Consider the following 10,144-nt stretch of genomic DNA (forward strand, 5'->3'; position numbering starts at 1 on the left):
TACACCAAGGAATATCATCTTGAATATGTCCTGTTAACTTATCCATTACCAACGCAAAAAGGTAAGGACTTAAGGATGAGCCTTGATGTAATCCTACAGTTATGGAGAAGCTTTCGGTTTGTCCTTCATGAGTTCTTACGGCAGTCTTTGCTCCTTCATACATATCCTTTATAGCTTGGATATATGCTACTCGTACTCCTTTCTTCTCTAAAATCCTCTAAAGAATGTCTCTTGGGACCCTATCATACGCTTTTTCCAAATCTATAAAGACCATGTGTAAATCCTTTTTCCCATCTCTATATCTTTCCATCAATCTTCGTAAGAGATAGATTGCCTCCATGGTTGAGCGCCCTGGCATGAACCCGAATTGGTTGTCCGAAACCCGTGTCTCTTGCCTCAATCTATGCTCAATGACTCTCTCCCAAAGCTTCATTGTATGACTCATTAGCTTAATACCCCTATAGTTCATGCAATTTTGTACGTCGCCCTTATTCTTGTAAATAGGCACCAAGGTGCTCTTTCGCCACTCGTTTGGCATCTTCTTCGTTTTCAAAATCCTATTGAAAAGGTCAGTGAGCCATGCTATACCTGTCTCTCCCAAGGCTTTCCACACTTCAATCGGTATATCGTCTGGGCCCACTGCTTTTCTATGCTTCATCTTCTTCAAAGCTACAACCATTTTTTCCTTCCTGATTCGACGATAAAATGAGTAGTTTCTACACTCTTCTGAGTTACTCAATTCCCCTAAAGGAGTACTCCTTTCATGTCCTTCATTGAAAAGATTATGAAAATAACCTCTCCATCTGTCTTTGACCGCGTTCTCTGTAGCAAGAACCTTTCCATCCTCATCCTTGATGCCCCTCACTTGGTTTAGGTCCCTTGTCTTCTTTTCCCTTGCTCTGGCTAGTTTATAGATATCCAACTCTCCTTCTTTGGTATCTAGTCGCTTATACATATCGTCATAAGCCGCTAACTTAGCTTCTCTCACAGCTTTCTTCGCCTCTTGCTTCGCTCTTCTATACCTTTCACCATTTTCATCGGTCCTATCCTTGTATAAGGCTTTACAACATTCCTTCTTAGCCTTCACCTTTGTTTGTACCTCCTCATTCCACCACCAAGATTCCTTTTGGTGTGGGGCAAAGCCCTTGGACTCTCCTAATACCTCTTTTGCTACTTTTCGGATACAGCTAGCCATGGAATCCCACCTTTGGCTAGCTTCCCCCTCTCTATCCCACACACACTTGGTGATTACTTGCTCTTTGAAAATGACTTGTTTTTCTCATTTTAGATTCCACCATCTAGTCTTTGGGCACTTCCAAGTCTTGTTCTTTTTTCTCACTCTTTTGATATGTACATCCATCACCAACAAGCGATGTTGATTAGCCAAGCTCTCCCCCGGTATAACTTTGCAATCCTTACAAGTTATACGATCCTCTTTCCTCATTAGAAGAAAATCTATTTGTGTTTTTGACGACCCACTCTTGTAGGTGATCACATGTTCTTCTTTCTTCTTAAAGAAGGTGTTGGCTAAGAAGAGATCATATGCCATTGCAAAATCCAAGATAGCTTCCCCATCCTCATTTCTCTCCCCAAAACCATGGCCACCATGAAAACCTCCATAGTTGCCTGTCTCCCTACCCACGTGTCCATTTAAATCTCCTCCTATAAATAACTTCTTCGTCTGAGCAATTCCTTGCACCAAGTCTCCAAGGTCTTCCCAAAATTTCTCCTTCGAACTCGTATCCAACCCTACTTGAGGTGCGTACGCACTAATCACATTGATGAGTTCTTGTCCTATTACAATCTTGATTGCCATGATTCTATCTCCTACTCTCTTGACATCTACAACATCTTGTGTCAAGGTCTTGTCCACAATGATGCCAACACCGTTTCTCGTTCTATTTGTGCCCGAATACCAAAGCTTAAACCCTGAGTTTTCTAGATCCTTTGCCTTAAGACCAACCCACTTAGTTTCTTGTAGGCACATAATATTTATCCTTCTCCTCACCATAACTTCCACTACTTCCATAGATTTTCCCGTTAAGGTTCCTATATTCCACGTTCCTAAATGCATTCTACTCTCTTAAACTCTACCCTTCTGTCCTAGCTTCTTCACCATCCTCCGTCTAATAGGATCAAAGTACTTCTTTTGTGTGTCCTGTGTAAAGTTGATATGAGCATATGCTCCCAAACAACTTTGAGTGGAGTCGTTCGAAAAGAAGTTTCTATGGCCCCCTTGCTCATTTAACACTACATCCGGGTGCTGATGGAGATACAGCAACCCTTGCTCACTTATCACTGTGCTCGGGCCAAAGTATCAAAATTCTACTAAAATAACCAAGAATAGAGTAAAATATATGGTATAATATGGACTCATCAAGCATCAAACCCAAATTATATTAAAGATTAACATATTAATCTTACAGGTCCATATCAACGTAAATTCGAGGGCACGTACGTATATTGCAGATCAATTTTTGTGGCACGGCGACAGCTCGAGAGGCCATTATGTAGTACCTGGATGGAGTAGCATATAAACCCAAGCAGTCTACCATTTCAGTATTACCTGCTCATATCATTTACTTAATCAAAACTTTGCTGCTTCATTCCAGTACACTAGCTAGCCAGCTAACATGGGGTTCATTAACCTGCAGCCGTGGAAGTATACGTGCTTGAGCTTGATCCTCATGCTGGGGGCCTGGTCACCCGGAGCCACTTCTCGCACTCTACAAGATGCATCGATATATGGGAGATACGAGCAATGGTTGACTCGTTATGGTCGTGTATATAACGACGTTAATGAGAAGGAAACTCGTTTCAAGATATTCAAGGAAAATGTGGCGTTTATAGAATCTTCTAATAAGGATGCAAACAAACCTTACAAATTAAGTGTCAATCAATTTGCAGACCTTACAAATGAAGAGTTCAAAGTCTCAAGAAATGGATTCAAGGGACACGAGTGCTCCACGAAGACAACTTCTTTCAAATATGAAAATGTGACTGCATCATTACCAGCAACAATGGATTGGAGAAAGAAAGGAGCAGTCACCCCCGTCAAGGACCAAGGCCAATGCGGTAGTTATATTTTTTATTTATTTATATTAACTGGTTTTATTTGATACTTATTCTAACTACTTTTAATTCCAATATCAAAGTACAGGATGTTGCTGGGCTTTTTCAGCAGTGGCCGCCACGGAAGGAATTACACAGCTTACAACTGGGACATTGATCTCTTTGTCTGAGCAAGAGCTCGTTGATTGTGACACTGCTAGTGAAGACCAAGGATGTGAGGGCGGCTTGATGGACGATGCCTTCCAGTTCATCCAACAAAACCACGGGATTGGCACAGAAGCTAATTACCCCTATGAAGGCGTTGATGGTACATGTAATTCCAAGAAGGAAGCCAGCCATGCAGCCAAGATAACTGGCTTTGAAGATGTCCCTGCAAACAGTGAAAAGGACCTTCTTGCCGCAGTAGCTCATCAACCTGTTTCTGTTGCCATTGATGCTAGTGGTTCCGACTTCCAGTTCTATTCAAGTGGTGTCTTTACCGGAACCTGTGGAACGAGCCTTGACCATGGTGTTACCGCTGTTGGTTATGGCGTGAGTGAGGATGGGACTAAGTATTGGCTAGTGAAGAACTCATGGGGTGCAGAATGGGGTGAAGCTGGGTACATTAGAATGCAGAGAGATGTTGCTGCAGCGGAAGGACTTTGTGGCATTGCTATGGCTGCCTCTTACCCCACAGCTTAGATAATTTTACCCTCAACAATTAACTATATAATATGCGTTGTAGGCTGTAAGATATGTATCAATTTGTATGAATATTATACGATATTGTGAAAATCTTCTTCGGTTTCTTCTGTTTGAACTAAGTACATAAAGTGCATGCTCTTTTCAATTCATTTCCTTTACCAAATCCCGAATCTCGGCTGCTTCTAGGAATCTCATTAATCAAAATCATGAGATTAGCTCTGAGGCAAATTACAACACCGGTGTTGACCATACCGGCAACAGCCATGCCCCTCACGCATCGATATAACTGGCTAGGGCTATGAAGACATGCCAGGAAGCAATGACAAGGCCCTTCCCCAGGCTATTGCTAATCAACTTGTATCTGATTGCATTGATGCCGGAGGAGAAGATTTCATGTCCTATAAAAGTGGCGTCTTTAAAGGAGTACGTGGACTAGCCATCGATCATTGTGTTTCCACTTATTGGTTATGAGATCAGTGATGATGCAGAACTTTCATGGCACATGATATACAGCCACGTAGAGTTCCGTATCAATGAAATAAGGACATGTGAACAAACTTACACACGTCTTTTTATTTTATTGGGCAGGATGCCACTGTGGCAATGTCCCATACCATTTAAGTCATATTATTGTGTATCAGATTGTATACTCAAACGAACCACCAATTTCAGAACTGCACAAGCGTAAGTGTGCCCTTTCTTTTCCCTTTGAAACTACATCCATAAACCAATCATCAGACCTTTGAATGAACCACCATGAGCAGTAACATGGACTCAAAAATGCAAACATTATTACTAGTTTAGCTACTTGTTACTCCCGCAAAATCATAATACAACATTCAGCGTTAAACACAACTTGCAATGTGCTGAAGTACACATGTAAAGTAAAAACAGATTAAACTAGGCAAAACTACAGCACACCTTAAATATGGAGCCAAATGGAAGTTCGTAGGCCAGCTCAGGCAGAAGGTTCTTCGAGTTTTAGTTGCTCTGACGCAACTCTGGTCGCACAAAGTCTGCATCAGCAGGCACTGAAATGTCAACTGTAGGTCTCAGTTCAGCGCATAACTTGATGGCTCCATGCACTGGATCTGACATGAAGTTGCTGATGAGGTCTCGGTTGATGGGTGCACCATTGTCCACAGAAACTAAGGCCTGCTGAGTAAGGATGTAATCAAATCGTGGAGCCCATTTCCTTGATCCCAACCGAGCTGTTGTTGAACAGTTATCCACCATGAAAGAAACTCCCCGAGCATGCATAAAAGGATTCAAAGAATCCACCGACTCAATAACACTTTCATTAATGATCTCCGAATATGAATGTCCTTTCTTCCTCAAGACTTCGATCTGGAAATTCATAAAGCGGTTAAAATCACATGCAGAAGAAATTATCCCCAGTTAACTAACAAAATCATTCACTTCTTATTAGGAAAAAATAAAATAAATTCCCAGCATTTATGTTCCAAGGAACTGAAGTTTCAATTGAAAGAAAGAAACCTACAATTTGCATTATGAAACATTAAGTATGCATGTTCATCGTTTCTACCACAGATCCTCTCATAGATGATAACTTAAAATACATGATGTTTGAAGTAGATGTTTCATGATTTTGACTAGATATATTCACAGAATAATAACCCTTTATGAAATCCACATTCTTAACTATATGGTCTAGAGCTGATATGCATCTTAGTCTGACAAAAAGTAAAAACATCAAAATATTTTCATATACCAATCTTTTGTTGCCAATTTTCTAATATTTTATAGGCACACACTTGCTATTCGGACTGTTTAATTAACTTAGTCTGGTGTCAATATAAAGTAATCGATGAAACCTTATTAATTTTGGCAAGTTAGTATGAGAACATGTATAATCTTCTGAACTTTGAGATCAGAACAAAAGGAAAGTATCATTCATTTGTAAGCAACTCAGAACGATTGCTTGTTGGAAGGTAATCTCATCTTTTGCAATGTTACATTCTCACCCATTCTAAAGAGTTAGGCTAATACCTGCGCCATCATTAAGGCAACAAAAACACCAGCAGTGAAAGGGTGTAATGGGCCTAGATCACCAGCTGGCCTTGTTGATCGGACACGCTCACCGACTTTCCACATGCGGGTCTGATCAATTTTACCCATTGGGAATGCAGGCAGACCCTCCTTCTCCTGTAAACAAAGCATGTTCATTATCAATTTGCATAACATGAATATTTGTTTACTTAAAGTATTCAAAGTACTATGACACTGAGAATCATGTATTTCTAAACAACAATAATTAAAATAGGGATTTCACCAATTGAAAACAGATGGAGAACATACGTAAAAGCGGCGACCGGCCAAGACAACACTGCGGATCTCGCTGCCACTGGCAACATCCTCATAGCATTCATACAAGATGTCCATGCATGGATAAAATGAGGCACTATAAGCAGCCTCAAATTCCCTTTTGCCATCTTCAGACAAAGAGTTGTAAATCTCTAACATGCCCTGTTGGGAAAAATAATTAAATTGATATACAAGCACGGATGTGCACAGGAACAAACAGATGTAAACTACAAATAATGAAATCCATACATGGGCAGTACCTTAGTCGAGATGGTCCTTGACACAACTCCAGTTATGCATTCAACAGTGTTTTTATAAGCCAAATCCTCACTCATTCCATTTTCAGTGTACCTTCTAAATAGTGACTCCACAATTCCATGAACAGCACCAAGTAATATGCCTACAAAGCAAAGAAGAAGAGATGAGATATGAAGTTTACTGGATTCAAAGCATAAGCAAAGAAAAGAGAGAAAGTTACGATGTAGCAAATAAAACATACCTCGTTCGCCAAAGATGTCACTTTTGTATTCCTGCTCTAGTGTAGTGGCAAATGTGAAAGGAGAACCAAGGGCAACTGACCAGCCCAGGGCCACATCTGTGGCTCTACCATCAACATCCTGTACAAACACAGAACATTTAGTATCCAGGATATCAGTTATATTAAGGCCAGAAAATATGTAGAGAGAGAGAGAGAGAGAGATGACCTGGTGGACTGCAAAACTGGAATTAATTCCCGCACCATTTATCTCTTTGCCTTGGACATAAAGCCTCCTTACAGATGGACCCATTCCCTTGGGACATACAGCAATTACACTGATGTTCTTGGGAAAGTCAAGTCCCACTGACTGCAAATGCCCTAGAAGGAACCCATGGGAAAGACCAAGTATACTATTTGGTTTCATGTGTGAAAATACCTTCTCATAATTATCGGCCTGCAACATGAGACAGTTCAACCCTTTCAGAAAGATACTTTTAAGGGTACCCAGAAAACAGGCTCGTTCACCCACACACCCACGACTTCGTTCCATTAGAGATTACTTCTGTAATATGACCTGATTCTCAACAAAGTAAAACTTCACCAAGCAAACTCTACTTACATTAGCACGGCATCAAATAATTTCTGACCAGCAAACAAAATCATGCATAATTATGAAGATATCTATGAGATGACAACTATACTGAGCTTAATAACACTCTGGTTTAATGCTAACAAATGACATGTTAAGTACTCACATGGTAGAGAACTTAAAAACACTTGATTATCAACACCATGTCAACACCTTTCAGCAGATACAGTCGACAACATTACATCAAAAAAAAAAAAAACCATATAACTGGGTAATCGCATTATCAGTACTTCAGCCTTTCTTAACCTATTTTCCTAAGTGACTTATTAGTAAGTACAACAAGTCAGTGCCCAGGGACAAGAAGATAAAGATGGTTTAAAATGATAAATGGATTAGCAGACCAAAAATTATTTTAGCAGAACAGAACAGAGGCACCTGTGCAACTACAAGTTACAGCCAATATTAGAAGGAATAAAATTTCCAAAAGTGCAATTAACAGACCTGCGCAGAATCAGAAATTAGCAGCAACACGAGATCACTGCCTGAAACTGTTTCGTATATATCACCCAAAGTCCCATTCTCCTCAGTGAAACCAGCTGCACGAGCTTCAGCACAAGAACGGGAGCCCTTCCTAAGCCCAATCTGTAAAGTCACGGAAGGTTATATAATATGTATGTATAAGAAAACGATAACCGCAACACACTGAAAACATAAGTCAGTAACTAAATTTTTTTTTTTTAATGCATTTTTTAGTGTAAACAGGAAAGCATTTACCTTGACAACAATGTCAGACTTTGCTTCAACTAGAGAATCTCTTAGATTCTGAGCTTGAGCAGGTCCCTGAGGTGAAGATAGGTTAAAAGACCCAAATAACATATAGTGACTGAGACAGAAAAATACATTCACATTTTACAACAGTGAAAAATGCATGGAAAAGAATTATGATATGTAGACATCCCCTCTCTTGTTCCCAAAGAGAAGGTTATTTGAAAGAAGCAATGTTAGAGCATAGTCTGCAAGCTAGACTTCTACATTCTCACACGCTCTGCAGTAGAATATTACAACAAAACCTCATGTACCTTACTGTCAGTCGTTCAAATAACCCATGTGCAACTCACAAACTATTCCAACTGTCCGGCCTAATTATGGTGCTCCATGAGAAATTGGGAAGAGAAGCTTATACAAATATTCAGATTCAGTGTGTTAGTAATATAGGATCCTGAAGCAAATAAATTTACTCATACCGGATTACCATAAGTAACCTATTGACATAGAGAAAAAAGAAAACAGAAAAGAAATCAACACCCATAAGTCATGCATTTCTTTCTGCAACTCGTTTAAAAGGACAGATAATCTCCCAATTATTTAAAGCAGGTGCTTCTGGTTTTGTTTTCACAAGGAAACGTACGGATACATAAATGATGCGAAAATCTAAGAAACAATGCAGACACAAATACTAATCATTATGTTCAATAAATACAACCATTTAACAAATAGATAAAAGATATGAGAGAAGTTCATTCACCTGAGAACCCCAACCAATAACACCAATTTGCTTAATACCCTTGAAAGCATCAGGCAATAAATGGAACAGATCCCTTCCTCCTCTCACAATATACTGCAGTTGGCATCAAACCCAACACACACAATCAATAAGACAATCCAAATGGAAATCATTTCTCATTCATTATCAGTAATATGCATATAATAACAACAAATAAATACAATGTACATGTATTTGCGTACACCCGCGGAGAACAGCTCAACACTTTTCCATCATTTTCCATTCCTTTAACCTAACTACCTTGTTTAGCCTTCCATTTCCTACCTTTCTATTGTTTGTTAGTTAATGATAAGTATAAAGAGCTTCCCATTCTCTTTCCCAAACCCATTTATCGAAATCCAAGCAAAACCCATAAACTCAATTAGTACATTAACTGAGCAATATCGGAATGCGTTTGTACAAATAGACAGAGAGTAAGAGCGAGACCTCGTCGTGACCAGCGAGGTTGATCTTCTCCTTGGTGAAAACAGAGGTCTCGAAATCGAGAGAAGGAGGGGACTTAATGGACGGCATTGACACCATGCATGCTCCGAGAGCTGAGCCAATGCCAGAGACATTACCGCCGCGGGTAGCTTTGGCTCTCAGGGGGTTGATGGACTTGGAGACGGCGGATGAAAACCCTAGACTGGAGGGAGCCACATGGGTTTTGGATGTTGACGATGATTGGGGAGCAGGGCAGAGGGCAGGAGAGAAAGAGGAAGTTGCCGCCGCCATTGATAACACAGAGCAAACGCGCGCAAAGAGAATCAGAGGGTGTGAGTTAGTGTTTAAGCCCCTTTTTATGGTCGAGGTTGCTCTGGTGGGAAGTGGCTAACGTGCGCCGAATGCTTAAGCGTTTTTTCTTTTTCTTTTTTTTCTTTTCTTTTTTTTTTTTTTTTGTAAAATGGTAGATTTTGTTAAATTAGTTATCAACAGAGTTTGAACTCATGTCATTATGTAAGAGCTGACCATCTTTTTACCATTGTGGTAAAGTGTCACTGTGTTAAAGCGTATTGGTTTTGTCTTTTTTTGGAAAAGAGGATATGCCAACTAGTTTCTCATTTGCCTTCCTCATAGCATCTTCAATGAGGAGCTTTATATAGAGCTAGAAAAATAGTGGATATAGCTCAATTTAGAGCTCCGATAAATCTTTGAGGCTCTAAAAATGAATATCTCTCAATGAAGGGCTATACATCTTTCGGGCTCTATATGGGGCTATATATTTTATTTATGGGTAAAAGACTGTTTATTACCCTCATGTTTCGTGGTTTTCAACATTTAGTACATCAAGTTTTTTTCGTCTCAGAGTCATACCTAAAGTGTAAATTTTGGGACAGTCTCATACATCCGTTAGTCAAACTGTTAAGTTTTTCGTTAACTGTGACGTGGCGCACTGACTGGGCGCCACGTGTCATCCATATTTTTTTTTTTCTTTCTTTTCTTTTCTTCTTTC

At 39.8% G+C, this 10,144-nt stretch overlaps 2 protein-coding genes across 2 annotated transcripts; one reads left to right on the plus strand and one right to left on the minus strand.

Annotated features, from left to right (window-relative positions):
• Nucleotides 1-2,633: 2,633 nt before the first annotated feature.
• Nucleotides 2,634-3,755, plus strand: LOC103411732 (senescence-specific cysteine protease SAG39-like). The gene is made up of 2 exons (XM_008350364.4): nucleotides 2,634-3,075; nucleotides 3,161-3,755. The coding sequence occupies exons 1-2, from the start codon at nucleotides 2,634-2,636 to the stop codon at nucleotides 3,751-3,753; spliced, it is 1,035 nt and encodes a 344-aa protein (XP_008348586.3). The 3' UTR covers nucleotides 3,754-3,755.
• A 770-nt stretch (nucleotides 3,756-4,525) lies between these two features.
• On the minus strand, nucleotides 4,526-9,526 carry LOC103411731 (ketol-acid reductoisomerase, chloroplastic-like). The gene is made up of 10 exons (XM_029108488.2): nucleotides 9,139-9,526; nucleotides 8,674-8,766; nucleotides 7,923-7,988; nucleotides 7,650-7,790; nucleotides 6,786-7,013; nucleotides 6,581-6,698; nucleotides 6,342-6,481; nucleotides 6,076-6,243; nucleotides 5,767-5,922; nucleotides 4,526-5,103 (listed from the first exon to the last, which is right to left on the minus strand). The coding sequence occupies exons 1-10, from the start codon at nucleotides 9,424-9,426 to the stop codon at nucleotides 4,738-4,740; spliced, it is 1,764 nt and encodes a 587-aa protein (XP_028964321.2). The 5' UTR covers nucleotides 9,427-9,526; the 3' UTR covers nucleotides 4,526-4,737.
• Between the last annotated feature and the right edge of the window lie 618 nt (nucleotides 9,527-10,144).

Source organism: Malus domestica, chromosome 09 (genome assembly GCF_042453785.1).
Source record: "Malus domestica chromosome 09, GDT2T_hap1".
Taxonomy (NCBI): Eukaryota; Viridiplantae; Streptophyta; class Magnoliopsida; order Rosales; family Rosaceae; genus Malus; species Malus domestica.